At 39.8% G+C, this 20,449-nt stretch overlaps 1 protein-coding gene across 2 annotated transcripts; it reads left to right on the forward strand.

Annotated features, from left to right (window-relative positions):
* Nucleotides 1-396: 396 nt before the first annotated feature.
* On the forward strand, nt 397-17,773 carry TM2D1 (TM2 domain containing 1). Of its 2 annotated transcripts, none has more exons than XM_035122732.2 (7): nt 397-638; nt 2,296-2,369; nt 2,911-3,019; nt 4,693-4,784; nt 7,414-7,487; nt 11,973-12,091; nt 12,585-13,266. In XM_035122732.2, the coding sequence occupies exons 1-6, from the start codon at nt 478-480 to the stop codon at nt 12,081-12,083; spliced, it is 621 nt and encodes a 206-aa protein (XP_034978623.1). In that variant the 5' UTR covers nt 397-477; the 3' UTR covers nt 12,084-12,091; nt 12,585-13,266. The 2 variants fall into 2 exon arrangements, with proteins under 2 accessions (XP_034978623.1, XP_034978622.1); XM_035122731.2 differs by lacking the exon at nt 12,585-13,266 and adding an exon at nt 16,025-17,773 and having other exon boundaries at nt 399-638.
* Nucleotides 17,774-20,449: the final 2,676 nt, after the last annotated feature.

A 20,449-nucleotide genomic window follows, 5' to 3' on the forward strand; every position in this document is an offset into this window, starting at 1 on the left:
GGTGGAATATAAATTGAATAAATAACATGATACAGGCATTAATTTGTGAGGTTGACTTTATCCTTTGTTCATACTCTACATTCACCGCACGCGCTTTCGTTTTGAGATTGGGGCGGGGCTGAAATGTTTAGTCAAGTTTCCGCGCTTCAAAAGGATCCATCTTAAGTAAGGGCATCCGAGCTTCCTCTCGCGGCTTTGTTAGGAAGGCATCCATCTTTCAAAAAGGCACCCGGCTTCCCATTTCGCCGCCTATCTGTTTACCGGGGGAAAGCGGGCGCTTTCTGCCTTCAATCGCATTGGAAAGTATAAGGAACGGGAGCCATCTTTGCTATGGGCAAATGAAGGTTTTTTTTTTTCCCTGAAAGGACAGCGCCGCTTCTTCCGCCCCATTTCGAGGCCCGCTGGCCCTTCGGGAGAGGCGTCAACGCTACTAGATAGGGCGAAAACGTCAGCTGACAAGGGGGCTCCTTTTCCAACATGGCCGCCTGGCAGGAGATGCCGCTGTCAGGGAACAAGAGGGGAAAAGGCAGCGTGATCGCGCTCTGGTCCTTGGGAGCCTTGTGGCTGGCTTGTCTCGCAGCGCGGGGCGCGGCGGGTGGCGACCCTTCTCTGAAGTGCGAAGACCTGAGAGTCGGCCAATATCCTGAAGCTGCGCGGAGGGCGCCCAGCAGCGCCTGGTTGCCATGGTGATGGGCCTTGCAATGGGTTGGGGAGGGCGGTGGGGCTGCCCCTTTTCCCGGTGATTTAAAGCACGCGGTGAGGCCTTCGCACCATTTCAGCTGCATGCTGGGCAGAAGCTACACCTGTTGAATCTTTTGTAGTCTTAAGGGACACAGTAGCTCTGCCATACACAAAAAAAGTGGCAGCCGCAAAGAGGCAAGCTATGGGGTGAAATATATGTTTAAACCTCATGAAGTGACCTCATCAAGCAAGGCTATCTGACATCAGGCAGTGATCAGGTGTAGAAAAAATATTTAACCTAAGTAAAAGGTAAAGGACCCCTAAGTAGGGGAAGGGTTAAGGGTAGTGAGCCCTCTTTGTCTGTTGTGCTAAGATGTCTTTGAAATGGTTTTGGAGTAACGTAGTACAGTCACTTTATCTGAGTCTGTGATGTGTTGGACTAAAGGAATGCTAATAAAATTAAGAAGAAAAAAGCCTAGTTCAAGAATGAAGAGTTTGGCTCTTCAGATGCTGTTGGACTCCAACTCCTGTTAGCCTCAGCCAGCACAGCCAGTGGTCAGGGATGGTGGAAGTTGTTGTCTAGCAACATCTGGAGAGCCACAGGTTCCCCACACCTGTTCTAATCAAATGGCCCGCCTATCTGAGGCTTCTGGGTCATATCTTGTGGATAAAATTACAACATTTAATTGTTTTTAGCAGAGGAAGAAAGCCAGGATATTAAACTATGGTTTAAATAACATATTTTTAAATCATAGTTTAGTAGCATCCTAATTTGTTATGAAATTGCTAGCTGCCATTTCTTGGATTGGATAAAACAGGAAACTATACTGAATAGGTTTAATTATAGTTCATACAAAGGGCTGTCTGGGTACAAGCAAAAATCATCCTTAAATTTAGTTTTATTTAAGCCATTATATGGTTGTCTGATCTCTTCCATTTTGTTTGTCTCACATTATTAGTAAGAGATAAATAAATACCAGGAAATTCTATGTCTCTTGTAAAGCCTAGTTAAGCACTTCGCTTTTCAAATACAAAGTTTCTACCCAAAATATTAATACAGTGGAACCTCTGTTTATGAACACCTCGGTTTATGAATTTTCAGTTTATGAACGCCGCGGACCCATCTGGAACGGATTAATTCACTTTCCATTACTTTTAATGGGAAAGTTCGCTTCAGTTTATGAACGCTTCAGTTTATGAACAGACTTCCGAAACCAATTACACCCATGTTTCAGTTTATGAACGCTTCAGTTTAAGTACTTCGCGGACCCGTCTGGAACGGATTAATCCACTTTCCATTACTTTCAATGGAAAAGTTCGCTTCAATTTATGAACGGTTACTCCGCGGACCGTCTGGAACGGATTAATCCACTTTCCATTACTTTCAATGGGAAAGTTCGCTTCAGTTTATGAACGCTTCAGTTTATGAACAGACTTCCGGAACCAATTGTGTTCATAAACCGAGGTACCACTGTAATAAGAAGGAAAACAGGCCACTTCCACCTGTAAAATCTTAGTCAGATAAAAACAATTTATCATAATTTACTGTGTTGTTATTGTTGAACACTTAACATTGGAGTTCAGTTTATATTTGTTTTCCTTAATTATTCAAACATATATTTGTGAAGATCCTAAAATTGACAATGAAACACAAGAACCTTTGAACTGTACAAATCACACTGCATATGGTAAGAAGTATGGCAATATAATGCTTTTAGTCTAGCTACTGGTGCATATTATTTGACTAAATGCTGTTCATGATAAACACTACTTCCCCCACCACATATTGATCATGTATAGTGGTGATCAGTAACACTGTGTATGGCACAATTTATAATTAAATGCATAATTGGTGTATTTATTCACAGTGGTATGTAAACATCTTTGGTCCACAACCTTCTATGCACCTTGATAGTCTATGTTAATTTGCACTTCACTGTCTTGTCATATATATTTTGTTTAGCACAACTTAGTGCCATAGGTGCAAATAAATTTATTGAACTATTTTATCATGCTAGTCATTTCTTTATAATGTTAATTCATAAATCTTAACTTGTATATTTCCACTTTTTCCAGAAAATATTTAACATTTAATCTGTAGTGCAGTTGCATTCTTCTATGTGTAGTATCAGCTGTCTTGATAAAAAACGTGCATATATTTATTTCACTTGTTCTGTATTTGAGGCTTTTCCCTGGAGTTTAGTGCAGAATGCCTTTTTTTGCCCGCAGTTGCCTGTCTTCCAGCACCAAATATTACTTGCAAGAATTTATTTGGGAATGAAACCCAATTTACTGGAAAGGAAATTGGATTTTACAAGCCTATAGAGTGCCGAAACGTGTAAGTGAATATTTTCGTTCAATATATAATGCCACCACTTGTTGTAAAGCTTGGCTAAATTAATTATGAAATTGTTCATATACTTCAGCCACCTCCTTAGTCTGAAGTGTGACTTAGCCCTCTTTCTTCTCAGCTCTATGACAGAGGAGAGTGTAAGGGAGTAGCACGTCAGTTTTAAGAAATTGTAGTAAAACTGCTTCACATCTAAGAGGTTCAGCCCAGTTTTGGCACAGAAATGGCTTGGGTTGCCTTGTATGATTACCTCTGTCAGGAGAAAGACAGGGAAAATATGTCCCTGTTAATTCTCCTTTACTTCTCAGCGACTTTCAATATTATCAACCATGGTATCATTCTGGAGTGGCTGTCTATGTTGTGGGTGGGTGGCACTGCTTTGTGGTGGTTCCAGTCCTACTTGGATGGTTGTTCTCAGAGGGTGATGTTTGGGGAGCATTGTTTGGCTCTGTGGATGCTTCATTTTGGGTTTAGGGTTTGATTTTATTCCCCATACTGTTTTATCATATACGTGAAACTTCCGTATTTTTTGCTCCATAAGACGCACCTAACCAAAAGACGCACCTAATTTTTTAGAGGGGGAAAGCCCTGGTTTTGGGGGAGCATCAGCTCACAGTCGTGCAGTTTTTTTGCAAAGGGGGAAGCTCCATTTTTTTGAGCATCACTCAAAGTTGTGCAGCTTACCTTGCAAAGGGGAAAATCCTGTTTTTATGGAGTTCAACTCACAGTTCTGCAGCTTCTTTAGGAAAGGAAAAGGAGCCATTTCTACAGTTTCCAGACAGATAATCTAATCAGCCAGTCACATGTCGCTGGGGAAACACAACAATGGAGGCCTGGGCAAGGGGGTGGGGCCGTGAAGGGAGCTAGCTTCTCTTATCTCCCTCCCAATCTCTTGCACTCAGCTGCTGAGTGGGTTCTCTTTCCCTCTTGTTAGCCTTTAGCTCTCGCTATATATAAAAAAGCACGATCTGCTTTTTGCCCTGGGCAATTCAGCTCCAGGGACCATGCATTCGCTCCATAAGACGCACAGACACTTCCTTTTACTTTTAAGGAGGATAAAAGTGCATCTTATGGAGCAAAATATACAGTACTGAGTGGGGTCATCGGGAGGTTTGGAGTATGTTGTGAGCAATATGCTAAGAACCCACAGCTCTACTTCTCCTTTACATTTGCAGGTGTGGCAGTGGGTGTGCTGGACTAATGTCTTGCCCTGTTAATGGACTGGATGAGAGCCAAGAAACTGGAGCTCAATCCAGAGACTTAGACACTGCTAAGTGGGTGACTCCTTAGACTGGATGTATGGGAGGTTGCCTGCTCTTGATAGGGTTACACTCTCTCTGAAGGAGCAGGTAGGCAGCTTGTGCGTACTTCCACTGCTGTTCCTTGAGGCTCAGGTGGCCTCAGTGGCATGGAGTGCCTTCCATCAGCTTCGACTGTTGGCCCAAATACACCCCTATCTAGGCAGGGGCAGCCTAACTTCTGTTGTCTATGCTCTGATAACTTATAGGTTAGATTACTGCAAAGTTTTATATGGGGGGGCTGCCTCTGAGGACACTTCGGAAACTTCAGTTGGTTCAGAATTCAGCGGCCAGTTTGCTCACTGGGGCAAGGTGGTTTGATTTAACAAATTGTTTTCATCCACATTTCTCTCCTGTTTCTAGAAATGGTTACTCCTACAAAGTAGCAGTGGCTCTGTCTTTATTTCTTGGATGGCTGGGAGCAGATAGGTTTTATCTAGGGTATCCTGCATTAGGTGAGTGTTTTATCTTCTTAGTATTAGGCCACCACAATGGCTCACTATGCATCAAGCTTGTATTAAGAGCTGATAGGATGCAGGTGCCATTCATACTGTAAACAAAGACGATTACACTGAAGACTATGTGTATATTTGATCACAGCTAGAATGTGAAGTAATGATAAATACAAGTTGTGACCTAAATTTATGCCATATATATGATGAATAAGCATTAAAACTCAGTTGGTAGGCTAGTTAAATCAACCATCGTATTTTAAAAGTAAATATTTTTCACAAGCTGCCATTTCAGATCACATCTCCATTGATTTCCATGTTTACAAGCCATGCCTGCTTCCTAGGCATTTGTGTATCAAAGAACAAAAAGAGAACTTATGTATCTTATGTATCAAATACCTTGTATCTTGTGTATCAAAGAACTTGTGTATCAAAGAACAAAAAGAGAAAAAGCTTGGGCTTTTTCCTCTTGACTTCAGCAGCCTTTCTGAAGAGAATTCCCAGTCAGGCATTAGCCCCTTAGTCTGTCCTGCCCTTGACCACACTGAAAACTTACTCACATGATATGCCTCTCAATCTTGCCTATAAACCTGATAGGGATCTACATTAATCACATAGTTTTGAATATCCTCTTTCTTCTCTCCTTTCTTCCCTGCTCCCAAATTTAAACTTCTTTTGTCATTTTGATACCCTTCTTGGCTGTATACCCTGTAAAATTAGAGTATTGCACAGTCTTAATACTGTAGTTACTAAGAAATATGAGTTGGTATTTGAGCCTCAATGTGATCTGGTAGAAGTCATTTGGCTTAGGCTTTGTCTGAAAACATTCATAACTTGGTAAAAAATAATCATGGTTTTAGTATGACAAGCTGCCTGATACTATGCATGCTTGCTGAGGAGTAAATGCCACTGAGGTTAGTGTGTTGAGGCTATGGTTGTATACTCATTTATCCAAATAAATGGGACTTTTGAAAAGAATCGGGTAAAAGACAACAAAAACAGCCAATGTGATTGACAACACCCACTCATATGCTTCACTAAGGTCAAGGAGTTGAAAAGAGTTAATGGTGTGTGTGTGTGTGTGTGTGTGTGTGTGTGTGTATGTGTGTTTGTTCGCTTGTTTTAAGATTCTTCATGGCTTGAGATGAAGTCATGAAAAATCAGTGTTGTCCCAATTGATAACCAGCAATCAAAATGATTGGCAGTACCCTATCAAACATACACAACAAAATTGAGAAGGGTTTAGGAAAATATCTACCAGTCCAAGAAACGGGTTTTTTAAGAGAATTCATTCACATGTGAATATCATAGGCTTAGAAAATAGGTTAATAGACATTTCAGAGATATTAACTTGTGTGTAATCATAAAAAAATCTCGTTAGAGCCATTTTATCATTGTTTTGTCTTCACAAATTGACCTCATGTTAGAAAAGCTTTTCTGTCATGGCATGAAATGTACTGCCAGACATCAGTACTTGGGCATGTAAGGCACCTGTCAGGCCCCTAAAATGCAAGCAGCTCTACAGGAAGACTTCCCTGACTATTGCCTCGGCAGAAAATGCTATAGAGGTAGAAGACAAGTATCTTTTAAAGAATTGGCACATGTTGCTTTTCTGTTATTTTTGCAGTTTTTCCCTGTTGCCAGTAAATATTTTGGTAGTAGCTGGCCTTGCTGTTTTGAGACACTGTTGGCAGGAGTAGTGCCTGTGCTTTTATATGCTTGGCTAAAGATGTTTTAATTATTTATTTGCCCATATTTTTATAAGTGTAGCAATCCTCATGTACCCATTTGGAGTGAAACCCATTCAGATTATAGAGTGTCATTTTGGTTTTTCCCAATGGAATAACAACCCATTAAGTCTGTCATTCTTCTTCATGTTAGACAAATAGACAGTTCTGCGACTCCAGTGTATTATTACAACACTTAAAAACATTCTGCTCTCCCATGTAAGCCAATGTAGTTCCAAATCTTTCCTAAATTGCTACAATATTGCTACTATATTAACATTGTTCTTTTTTATTGCTTTTGTCTTGGATTGGAAGCTGTTTGGACAGGGACCCGGCCACAGCATCAAATGGACTCCTAGCATTAAATAAATATAAAATTCTCAACGGCCATCTTCCATAATATCAAGGAGCAAGTCCCTGCCAATCACTTTAGAGGGTTTTCTTGCCCCTTATACTTTATGTACTGAAATCATTCACATGTAGGTGTCTAAATTTACAGCCTGGGGGTGATATCTACTGTCATACTTTGAGTAGACCAAATAATATCAATGAATTTAAGTCACTTAAGTCTATTGATTTCAATAGGTCTAACTTTACTTAGTTGGATATCACCCTGTGTGTGTTTGTGGCCATTCCAAGTTACCCACAGTATTTTGCTAATTGTAGTGTACCTGTCAAAGCCACATCTCTCCCCACAAAAATTCTATTTAGGGGTGTGTGTGTGTATGTGTAAAGTAAGCACTGAAAAATGACTAATTGGCTACATATATTCTTCTTCAGGATAACACTCAAGGGCTTCTAAGAAATTGAAAGATGTTTTATGAAGGAAAATATATCCTTGTCTAAAAACTAACACTCTAAACCTTTTTATGCTCTTCAATGTATAATTGTCACTTAATTCACAGGTTTATTAAAGTTCTGCACAGTAGGATTTTGTGGAATCGGTAGTTTAATAGACTTCATTCTGATTTCAATGCAGGTAAGCTTGCAACATCAGAATAAAAGACATTGGCTAGGATCCAAAAAGCTACTTAGATTTCCGCAAGGGACTTGTGCTAGCCCAGCAGAATTGTCTCCCCCCCCCCACACCATTTGAACAGCCGATTCCCATGCCATGTCAATAACTGTTTTTAAAACTTTCCTCAGTTTCAAAAGAAGTTTGCTATAGGGATGTTCTGTTTTTTAAAGAATGTGTTTTACATTTTTTTATTCCAGCAGCTCTAGTTTATTAACATTTAATTTATTTTTGAATAGTAGGAGTTATATAGCAATGAAATATTTGTATCATTTCTGATAGAGTCCCCTGGAACACAATTTTTCCATACCTTTGTCACTGCTGGGAAAAGTGAAATTATGTGGGAGGTGGGTGGGGAGGAGGGAAAAACACTAATAAAATATATGAGGCTTGGCAGTCCAGAAAAGTGTGAGAGAGAGGTCCCTAGATTTCTTTTATTTATTAAAGACTACATATTCAGATTGTTATGTTCTGAGGCCAATCTTCCATAATTGGGAGGAGTTTGCTTTCCATTGTTGTAGTATTAGTCAGTTTATAGACCCATGCCACCTAATTTTTACTTGTAACCTATGTTATATACAGGCAACTCCCCATTTGCACACATTCAGGCCATGCACGACTGCTGATGTGCATCCCGCCAACATGCACAGTGCGTTGGAATGCAACCCCTGCATAAATGGGGAGTTGTCTGTATATAGTTGAGAGCCACCAAGATAAATCCACAGTATCTGCTAGTCTCAAAATACATGTTTTGCTATGTGATCTAAACCAAGCACTGCCAAATCATATGAGTTGATTTAGCCTCCATGTCTTTCAGCTTGAACAGCCGGCTAAAAATGTTGACTTAACCTTTACCTATCTGACTGATATTCACTATTTCTTGACATCATGCTCTCTTGGTTGACATGTAATAGCAAGTATGAATAACAGGTTCTATATTCAATCTGTATTAATATGCTCCACTGAGCATATTTCTATGTGACTGAAGAGTCAGAACCACACAAAAAGAAAGAAAATTTAAAAATGTATTAAGACTAAATAACTGGCACATTGTGAGAAATTGTAAATATCCATTTAAGATGGTGAAAGCATGATATGAATAAACAGAAAGTTACATAAAAGTGATCATACTACAATAGATGTAATAATGGGGCTACTACAAATGCTGAAGAGAAGAAATAGGAAGTGTTTGTATTAACTATGTGAGATATATTTCATTTTTCATTTATAATTTCTTGTTATAAGAAAGCAGTTATCCTTCTAACACCGTCCCTGCAGACTAGCTAACTCAAAAAAGTAGGAAAGTTTCACTTTATTATAAAGGTATTCTGAAACAATATACAAAAAGTTACTTAAGACTTTAAAGCAAGTAAATTAAATGTATGATACATAGATATGTGTTTCCCAAATATTGAGATAAAATTAAGGGCTTTATTCCTTAAAGAGTAAATAATTGGCTTTAAATTTGGAAAATATTAAGCAAAGCTATATATCTACAAGAATTGCTATGGTAAGGGCTACTGGTTTCTCCTGGAAATCTTGAGCTAAAATAATTCATAAGCTTTAGGGGAAATAAAAATAGAATGTAAAAGAAAAAACCCTAGAAAAACTATGAAGCTACTCCTGGAAGCACGTTTCCTCTTAGCAAACAGACAACCTACTCTCAATCTCCCCACACCACCAAGCTAGCATGCCTTCAGGGACTGTGCTGTTGAGGAGGGGGGCTACCAATTAAGTTAAAACATAAGAAAATATCAAGAGAGATAGAGAAACCCCTTCCCTGCTTATGTCCACTTCCTTGTGTTTCACTAATATAGATCCCCTCTCATTTCAAATCTCCTGACACAATGTGAATACTTTGCTCATTAAAATTACTCCTTAATTACTTTATGCCTTGACCCAATATTTAATATTTGTGCCTCTTCCTTTACTTTCAACTCTTGAGGCTTTCAGCTTTCCTTATCAGAACTATGTTATAAATTCTGACCAAGCCTGGAAGAAGATCCTTGAAACCACCTGGTTTCTAGCTAAGATTGTACTCTCCTTTCTCAAACTAATTGCCTCAAACAAAGGCTTCTATCTCTAACCAGGGAAGAAAATATTCGTTAACATAAAAATAATCTTGTAATGTAACAAGCATATAGTACAAAGGCACACACCTGGGCAATTAGTGGAAAAACGGGTGAAGACATCACTCACCACAAACTTGAGAACCCAGTTCATATCTTACACTCCCCTTTCATGCCATAGTTTGTAACTGGGACACTTTTCTTTGAACAGTTGCTTCCTGGTTTAATTAACAGAGAAATAGGTAACTCTTAAACTCTGAACAGGAAACATGTACAATCAAAAGGTACCCCAAAACAGAAATAGATGAAAGTAATATTTTATTCCAGTCCCCATTAAACAAAAAATCTGTATTGTTCCAGCACAGGTTTGAACGGATCAGAGTGATAAATCCTCTCTTTTTCCTTGTTTTTAATTAGAATTGGGAGAACCATAATTTGCTCATCTGCAGTTCCTTTGGTGCTGCTATCAGAGAACTGTCAACCATCCAGACACTTATCTTCAAAGGAAAATATAGGGCCCATCACTGTGTTTATCTCAAAGTTAGACTTGTAGGAAGAATTATCCCTGTATCCAATTATGCTTTCTCATTAAAATATTTGACCTAGGCATAAAGATAATCATGGCTTCCTGGAACCAAACTTTCGTTCATATAAGTGGATCTGCTCCTGTACAGCACCCCATAATCCAGAGTTCAAAAACCAACCAGGTCCACCCATGTTGTTGAAATTTTAAAGACATACAACGTATTATAATATTATATATATACACACTGCCTTTTTTCCTGAAAGGGACTCAAGGTGGGTTACAGCTAAAATAGAAATAACTTCCATTCATTTGAAGGGATTTGCTCTACCCTCGAATTCCAAACCTCTTCTTGAACCACAATATCATAAAATATAGAGGTGTAATACTAGTAGGGTAGGTATAGCTGTAAGGAATCCTTGGGTGGCAGATAGAACTTAAACTTCAGGACCAAACAATTAAATTGCTATGAAGCATAGTTATAGACATTTCCACTCTGTTTTTGACACTTGGAAGGTATGTTATTAATTTTTGGGTGTTAACTGCCAGTGATCACAGTTCTCTGGCTTTAAAAACAGGAAGGGTTTGTGGGGTGTGTGTTTTTTAGCAGTGGGGCTTAGAATAGATGAGTTTTGTACCTGCCAGCTAATGATTAAAAATAACCTTAAAGGTTCAAAATTATTGTATGCCAGCAATATAATACTCATGGATTCAAGAGGAGTTTTGGCAGAATAATTTCATGTATTGACACTTTTCTCAGTTTGCCATTACAAAGGAAGAAGTACATGTTTGTGGAAGTTTTATACAATATAGAAATACAGACATTAAACTCCTTGATTTAAATCTATCCATTCAGGCTCCTCTCAGCTTCTCTGTTCAGCTATGTTAGCACTTAAGTAAAACTGATGTGGCATTAAAACTGCTAGAACATAATCTCACAGCATGGGAGGGGCAACTGTAATTATGAGCCTATCTTATATAATATTGAACTCAATCCATTACAACAGTGTGCTTGAAATTGCATGTTGCCATCATAGGTATAGATGAATTTGTGAGGTTTCTTGGATGAATTGTAAACACCTGCCAATTAAACACTTTAATGCAAAGATCAGATTTTTAGTTGGGTCAGCTTTTATATCAAATTAAAGAAAGTTGAGGATGAGAAGGATGTTTACAAAAGGGAATGTTTCCAGATTATTTTGGCACTATGTATTTACTTCCTAAATGGCCTGAAATGGTTGCTGAAACTGTTGCTTAGTAAAAAACATTTGATTGTGCTTGACACTTGAAGAGCTGGTTCTTTTAAACAAAAAACAGTGTTTCTGAATTTCCTAAACACAGGTGTTTGTGGAAATATATGTGTCAGTATTCACATGTAAAGCTAGTGTGATTTCCACCCTATTGTTGAAACTTCAGAAAATGTCAGCAGTGCTATAACAATTTATACATGCTACTGCATATTCTCCTGTAGGAATCTTGTGGCTTTTGTTTGCTTCTAAGTCCCAGCTGCACCTAAAGATTCATGCGCCCACCACCTGACTGAAACTAAGCAGGTCTCAGTATGGTTAGTACCTGGATGGGTGACTGCCTGTAAACATTCTTGGGTTCTGGGCAGGGAGACTATAAATGAGTCACCTGAAAAACATTTAAAAGAGAATTCCAGTCATATTTGTTTTGGAATAATAAGCTCTAATAAGTAGTTTTAGCTCTAATAAGAGGTTTTATGTCTTGCTGGGCTAGGGTAATGGTTTTAATAGATTTTTTTTCACATATACTGTTCAAAATTGTGTTTTGTTTTGTTTTTGTTCAAAATGGTTTTAAATATATATATATATATTGTAATACATTCTCTTTTAGATCGTAGGACCTTCTGATGGCTCTAGTTACATCATAGATTATTATGGAGCAAGACTTACCAGACTGAGTATTTCTAATGAGACATTCAGAAAACCACAAATATACCCTTAAATATGCCGGTAAGTGCCTTGGATTTGGGTATGTTAAAAATTCATTAATTGATTAATAACTATTACTCTTGTAAAATGAAGTACGCATGACATAGAGGAGTTGAATGCCTGTTTCCTGTCATGTAACAGGAAACCAGAATGGTTTTTTTGTAACCAACCCCCTACAAATTTTAGGGAGTTTTGTGACTAATGCAAGACTATCTCCTTTGAGTGTTCAAAACTGCATTCACTCATCACATGCAACTTCCCCTCACCTATGATAAGAAGAACACACAGCAGTGCGAAGATCCCCCTACTCCAAACTCTCATTTGTGTTGTGGTTTGGAGAAAGTAGAAACAATGTGATTCTCTTCTTAACAGTGGCAGAGGAGGCTGTTGTTCATTACCTTCTCCACAGTGAACTAAGCCAATATTGTGGATCTTGCTTGAAAAGACAGCAAGGTGCAGTTTTCGGCAAAAGCAATGTTTAGTTACCCCACATTTTGCCTCCTCTTTCCTGTAGGTGGAGCCAAACCCCATAACCAAATACCTTATGCCGTTTGAAACAAGTGCATTGCAAAGGTCAGGTTATAAGTTCAGCACTGATCCTGTCTGTGTTTAGCCTACAAGGAAAGCCTATAGTATTGTCTGCTGCTGTGTTGGTGCATCAAGTTTCTAGACTGTTCGACAATTTCAAAGGTTGTCTTCCATTAGTATAATTACTATATACCGGTAAATTCCCTTTTGAAGAAGTTTGCAACATGTACTTTAAATCCCAGAAGTGCAAGCTGGATTTCGAAAGGGCAGAGGAACCAGAGACCAAATAGCAAACATGCGCTGGATTATGGAGAAAGCTAGAGAGTTCCAGAAAAACGTCTACTTCTGCTTCATTGACTATGCAAAAGCCTTTGACTGTGTCGACCACAGCAAACTATGGCAAGTTCTTAAAGAAATGGGAGTGCCTGATCACCTCATCTGTCTCCTGAGAAATCTCTATGTGGGACAAGAAGCTACAGTTAGAACTGGATATGGAACAACGGAGTGGTTCAAAATTGGGAAAGGAGTACGACAAGGTTGTATATTGTCTCCCTGCTTATTTAACTTATATGCAGAATTCATCATGCGAAAGGCTGGACTAGATGAATCCCAAGCAGGAATTAAGATTGCCGGAAGAAATATCAACAACCTCAGATATGCAGATGACACAACCTTGATGGCAGAAAGTGAGGAGGAATTAAAGAACCTTTTAATGAGGGTGAAAGAGGAGAGCGCAAAATATGGTCTGAAGCTCAACATCAAAAAAACCAAGATCATGGCCACTGGTCCCATCACCTCCTGGCAAATAGAAGGGGAAGAAATGGAGGCAGTGAGAGATTTTACTTTCTTGGGCTCCTTGATCACTGCAGATGGTGACAGCAGTCACGAAATTAAAAGACGCCTGCTTCTTGGGAGAAAAGCAATGACAAACCTAGACAGCATCTTAAAAAGCAGAGACATCACCTTGCCGACAAAGGTCCGTATAGTTAAAGCTATGGTTTTCCCAGTAGTGATGTATGGAAGTGAGAGCTGGACCATAAAGAAGGCTGATCGCCGAAGAATTGATGCTTTTGAATTATGGTGCTGGAGGAGACTCTTGAGAGTCCCATGGACTGCTAGAAGATCAAACCTATCCATTCTTAAGGAAATCAGCCCTGAGTGCTCCCTGGAAGGACAGATCGTGAAGCTGAGGCTCCAATACTTTGGCCACCTCATGAGAAGAGAAGAATCCTTGGAAAAGACCCTGATGTTGGGAAAGATTGAGGGCACTAGGAGAAGGGGACGACAGAGGACAAGATGGTTGGACAGTGTTCTCGAAGCTACGAACATGAGTTTGACCAAACTACGGGAGGCAGTGGAAGACAGGAGTGCCTGGCGTGCTATGGTCCATGGGGTCACGAAGAGTCGGACACGACTAAACGACTAAACAACAACAACAACAACAACTTTAAATCTACAACTGAATTGTTCAGTAACACAGCAATCAAATAGGGATCATGTTCATTTTTAATCTTTTCCACTAGCAAAAATAAAATTAAGAAAAGCATGGAAAATGGCTGTGATCTGAATTTGATTTAGTTTCATAATTAGTATGCCAATACCCTGGCTCTCACTACAACACATGTATATGTGTGGCAACCCGAAAGGGCTCATGATTTGGCTGCCTCTAGACCTTCGAACCCTATATATATTTTCTGCAATCACAAATGGAGCTGTTTATATGCATGGGATTGGCATATAGATGAACTGGCAGTGGTTCATCTTCACAAATATTGTCTACTCTGGCAGCAGCTCTCAAGGAAAGTTTGTCAGTTAAAGATCTCAAGCAGCTATCCTTGCCAGCCCAGTCACCAGAGATCCTTTAACTGAGCATGCTGGTACCGCTAACCTTTATATCCTCATGGTACCTTTACCCCCAAACAGGCATATGAGACAACTGAAGTTTTCTAGACTGATATCCTATGTTCCTGGCAGGTCTGTCTTATGCATTGATGAAAGGCACATTTTATATGACATAGGAAGAAGGCTTGAAAAAAACACATGGGACTCATGTACCACCCAGTGGTCTGGTTCACATATCATGTTACAGCAAAGCATGGCTTAATAAAAATGTGCCAGCTCCCAAGAGATCATGGCCACTTTCCCCTCCCTACTTGTTTTGCTGCTGTGCTAAAGCTGTGGTTTGGCTTAGCATGTACAGTAATTCAAACTCAAACTCGTGACTTAGCTGTCTCTAGACAAATCACAAACTGAAACTAAGGTTTGTCCTATGGTTTTTACAGCTCATGGTTTGTCAGGGAGAGCTAAATCATGAGCCCAGGTTCAGATGGCACCCTAAGCCAGACCACAGCTTATGGCAGGAGCAAAATGACTGAGGAGCACAGTGACTGATTTCACCAGGAATCCACACATTTGCTCATTTGTGCTAAGCCAGTGAGTTCTTTGGCTCAGTTGGTGCCATGTGGTTTCCCAATACAGTTGACATTTGGTTTCCCAATACAGCCAACAAGTATTTCTCAGGGTCATATTAAATGACTTCCATATTAAACTTCTGTACTGTAAGTTTGCAGGCATGCAAGTTTGTAACTTCAAGCAATCAGAATGTATTTGTATCCTGCAATTACAAATCTTACCAAGGATACCATTCATTTGCATTGTTTTCCAGTGTATGGAAGTTTGCTATTGAAATGTCTCTATTTCCTTGCTGGTTCACAGCCAGATGACAAGAAGCAGGTGATTTACAGCTGTCTACTAGCTCACATATGCATTTTGCTGCTACTGGTGTTTATCTCTAGGGTATGCAATAGTTTAATGTGCTTAGCTATACTTGAAGTCAGAGTTCATCAGCTTGTCCAGATGTTACCGGACTACAGCTCATATCATCCCTGGCCATTGGTCATGCTCACTAGAGTCCAGCAATATCTGGAGACATCACAATGGCTATCCCTGCTTTAAGCTATAGAATGACATAGAGCAAAGAGGAAGAAGCTGAGAAGTAAGCTAACCTAGCTGCCACCCATGGGGCTCCAGCAGCAGCTGTGTCCTACAGTAGAATGCCGATAACAAGCACTGGGAATGAACATAGATAAAAGGTGTGGTTGGAAGAGAAGATGCAGCTCATGTCTATCCTATAACCAGCCTTATAGAATTTTAGTCCTATGAAAGGGAGCAGAAAGGAGAACAAAAGTGAAGAAAATCCAAGCTCCATTCTTTCTGCAAATGGGGGGCAGCTGTTGTTCAGGCTTTGAGGGGGATGTGTGTTTGACTGTGAATTGCAAAGGGGACTCAAGAGGCTACTATTGTGCTCTGGGTTCCTGTGGGACAAGAGGCAGCTTCAGAAACTGTCTTTCATTCATGGAAGCTATGGAACCACACATGCTTTCCCACTGACAGGAATTAATCATTTAATACTCTGATTTCTTCCAGAGTTCAGCTGAACAAAAACTAATGGAAAGGGTCTGCCTTCAAAGGACATGATTTGATGGAAGCATCTGTGTCATCAGTTGTCTCGTTGTCTCTGCCCATGCCAGAAAGCAGAAGACAGCTTCATCATACACAGGCCATGGTTTTGACAATAACCATAGCCCTGTCAAGAATAGGACAGTGACTTTCCTTTTAAATTATTTTGTTAAATAAGAATAAGCAATGGACATAAATTATGGGAAATGCATCATGAATTACTGCACAATGGACTTAATACAAATTGCATAAAAACTGTGAAAAGCGTATGTGCGAACATAAAAGTAAAGGCAGGAAGAAATGACCTCAGATTCAGCATCCCTTTCCTGACTGCTCTTTAAAAGCAAGAGGAGAAGCCAAACAAAAAAAATGTTGTTTTACAGATGTACCAAGTTCCAGCTCATTCATTCTCTCCCTCCCTTGCATCAAGTACATCCTGTACTTTGGCTACAAGTTGACTGGATATTTAAAAGCTGCGAACTGCTCTGAAAGTTTCACATAGTGGGTTATGGGCCATGTGTGTTTGATCAAAATTCAATTACTGCACTGTGCCAGGCTTGGAAACCTATCATTGCAAGTTATGAAGTATGACGAAATAAGCTACTCTAATTGGTTCAGTATGGGAAGCAGTCTCAACCAAGCTTGTTATGATAAATAGCTTCCTGTGTTAAAGGTTCTCTGGAGCTTAAGTGTCTTGGCTCACCTCCTTCAACAGAATAAGAATATTGTTCCCTAGGAACACTTACATCACTGTCCCTCTCCCCAAATCAGAGCTAAATGTTTGTAGCATTTTCATCTTGCTGTTCGTGAGGAATATAAACAATGGTCATTGCTGTCATTTCCCTTGTCTTCTTTCTGTCACTTCTTCCAACCATAAAGCATTTTACTTTTCCCAGTATGAAGAGAGGTATAAAAAGTCTCTTAATATTTCAGCACAACTACTGTTGGCAATTTCACTTTTGTCAGCTTTGTTGCCACCTTGAAAGTCTTAACTGTTGTTTAAAGTCAAGTCTACTTAATAAGAGTTAAAATAAGAGGGGAATGCACTGTGTCTCTAAGCCTACATCAGCACTTGTTAAACAAGTTGCTGAAAGAGCGAGCTCAGTTACCGGTACTGACTTCATAGTTTTACTTATTGAAGTAGTGTCTGTTCTCTTATTCTCGCAACAATAGCCAGCTGTGAAGGAACAAGCCCAGAACAACCCCTAGCGAGATAGCTATAATCGGCAACAAGAGTCTTTGTAAAAAGATGGCTATCCAATGCTCTCAGCCGTTTTAGAAGGATTTAAAACTGTGTGCCTGCCATTTTGTTAAGAGGAAGCTATGGAATATATATGCCTTTCCTTTAGTGGTTTGACCTGCTGGACTCATTTACGTGTACAGGTCATAATGTGGTCCTCAATCTTCTACGTTTGATAATTGAGCATACCAAGTGCTGTTATCCGGTTACCATTTGTTTTCTGAGCTTTGATCTCATCATAGCGTGCCATAATATTTAAATGTCCTGTTTAACCTTCTGCTAAGAGATGTGCGTAATGCTGAAGTCGGCATTTCCAGTTTATGCTAGATCCACTGCAAAAAAAGAGAAATGTTCCATTTTAAAAAGCAATCTCCTTAGTCATCACTTAATCAAGCGATGACTAAGTGCAGCAATACAAAATTAGGGGGAGGAAAACTTGGTACAATAAATTTGAGTATCTACGTCAGAGAAATAAACCCTGCCGTTGCTTTTGTAAATCAGATGTGATCAAATACTTTAGGATGGGAGGAGGGAGCATGTTAAATGTCCTTAGCTTAAATATTGAACTTTGCAGATTTTTAAGATTTATTTATTTTTTAACAATAGCAGGTAGATGATAGTAATCATGTTATGGCTTTTAATAAAGTTCTGACAAGAAGTAACTTTACCTTTAAAAATAGAATGTGACTGCAGGCACTTATGCTAATCTTCCTTTTGGCAAATCAGCTTTTTTTGTATTGAATCTCGCTTGATTGAATAGCACTGGAGCTGCCAGAGTAAATGCTATTATCAATGCACAGTAATTAAGGAAATAGTCCTTGTCACTCGAACAGCGTCCAGGCTGTGCCTGCTGTAATAAAGTTAAATGATAAAGAAATCTCTTTAAATAAAGTGCAGCTACTGGAGTGTGGTTACTTCTGAAATGCAGTGGAACAATGCAGTGGAGAATTATTGGTGATAGGAAAATATGCCCACTGAACACAATGAGAATGTAGACTTCCAAAACATATAACACATAGCATTAAACAATTAATCTTCTGATTTAAAGCTAGAGAACCATGTTTTAGTCCTCCAGTACTGACAACCACAGAGCTTTTTTCGTCTTTCCTGCACTTATGTCTCTTCAAGGTTTAATACATGGTTATTAACAAAGTGTACCTGGGTTTTGTCAAGCTGACTTGTACTCTGATATCTAACATACCATAGTCTATCTAGAACAGTGGTTCCCAACAGGTGGTCCGGGGACCCCCAGGGGTCCGCGAGCTATGCCAGAGGGGTCCGCAAGATGCTATTAGAATAAAAAATATATTAAATATATTTCGTAGGATAAGAGTCTAGCGCAAAACTAGAATTAGATAGAGGCAGTAGTTCTGCTGTATGCCGTTAGGTGGCGCTTTACAAACACTACTGCTTTGCAAAGAGGCAGCGCACGCATTCTACTAACGCTCACCTCCCCAAGATGCTTTGCGCGCGTAGGCTTCATTTGTGCGCTACTGCGCAGGTACCCTGTCTTCTCCATTCCCCTCCCTCCTCCCTGGCGCGCGCTGCCTCTTTGCAAAACAGTAGTGTTTGTAAACAAAGCGTTGTTTTTCGCGGAAGCTACAGTTCGCGTAGTTAAAAATGGACCGTTGGTTAAAAAGTGGTTCGTTAAAACGACAAAGGCCTACAGATGAAGAGGAAGAACTGTAAAAAACGTATAAATATAAAATATAAAAAGACTCTTAATTTGGCTCTCACTTTTTAATTTTAGGATTAGGAATTAATGGGGGTCCTTGTCACAATAGCGGCTCGATGAGGGGTCCTCGAGAAAATTTTGTTGGGAACCCCTGATCTAGAATATGTTTAAAGTTTAAGGATATTAGCATGAGATACATCTAACTGATACTAGCAATAATTGGGTGTCACTCTCCTGTGCCAGTTTTTGCACATCAAATGCTTTTCTTCCACAACAGCTAAATACAAGCTACTAAAAACTATACCCAGAAAGCCTCTACTTCTTCTGAGTCATAGTTTGAAGAGACTATTCCTAGGTAAGGTATTGGGATTACGGTATAAATTCAAAGGGATTCCAGTCTGAATTAAAGTTAAAACTGGTAGTGCCGGAGTTCAGAGTGACAGTTAACTATACTTGTAGAAATACAATGTAGCTAGTAGTTTAGAAGTGACAGTGATGTAAAAACTAGAATCAGGTAGGCTGAATCTAGACAGCATGGTTACCAAGTTGCCACTCATTATGCAGGTGGTAGTTCAGGTTAAGGAGTGAAGCAAGGGCTTTTTGCTAATGGAATGATGTGCTGTGAAATAATTTGTAGGGCACAAAAGCAAAGAGACTGATGAGAAATGAAAAAAGTTAGGAAGTATGCTACATAGAACAACATAGCACTATGAAATAAACATCGGTGTGTTAGACCAGTGTTTCCCAAACTTTGGTCTCCAGCTGTTTTTGGACTACAATTCCCATCATCCCTGACCACTGGTCCTGCCAGCTAGGGATGATGGGAGTTGTAGTCCAAAAACAGCAGGAGACCCAAGTTTGGGAAACACTCTGTTAGACTAGCAAAAACTAGGGAACAATATTCTCTGTACCAATGCTTGGATTTTCCTGAGGTACTCACTGCTCGGGACGCAGGTGGCGCTGTGGTGTAAACCACTGAGCCTTGGGCTTACTGATCGGAAGGTTGGCGGTTCGAATCCCCGCAATGGGGTGAGCTCCTGTTCAGTCCCAGCTCCTGCCAACCTAGCAGTTAGAAGGCACATCAAAGTGCAAGTAGATAAATAGGTACCGCTCCAGCGGGAAGGTAAATGGCATTTCCGTGCACTGCTCTGGTTTCGCCAGAAGCGGCTTAGTCATGCTGGCCACATGACCCGGAAGCTGTCTGCAGACAAACATCAGCTCCCTCGGCCAGTAAAGCGAGATGAGCGCCGCAACCCTAGAGTCGTTTGCGATGACTTAACTGTCAGGGTCCTTTACCTTTACTCACTGCTCAAGCTGTGCAGTATATTAATTATTTCTATATTTGCACCTATATACACAAATTAGCTTTTGCAAATCCCCATCCCCATTTTTATTGCAATGCAGAAGGGGCCACCCTGCATCAGTACATGTCATGGTGATGTATCAAAAGCTACTTCCAGCACATGTGGGCACCTCT

The sequence above is a fragment of the Zootoca vivipara genome, chromosome 7 (genome assembly GCF_963506605.1).
Source record: "Zootoca vivipara chromosome 7, rZooViv1.1, whole genome shotgun sequence".
NCBI classification, from domain to species: Eukaryota; Metazoa; Chordata; class Lepidosauria; order Squamata; family Lacertidae; genus Zootoca; species Zootoca vivipara.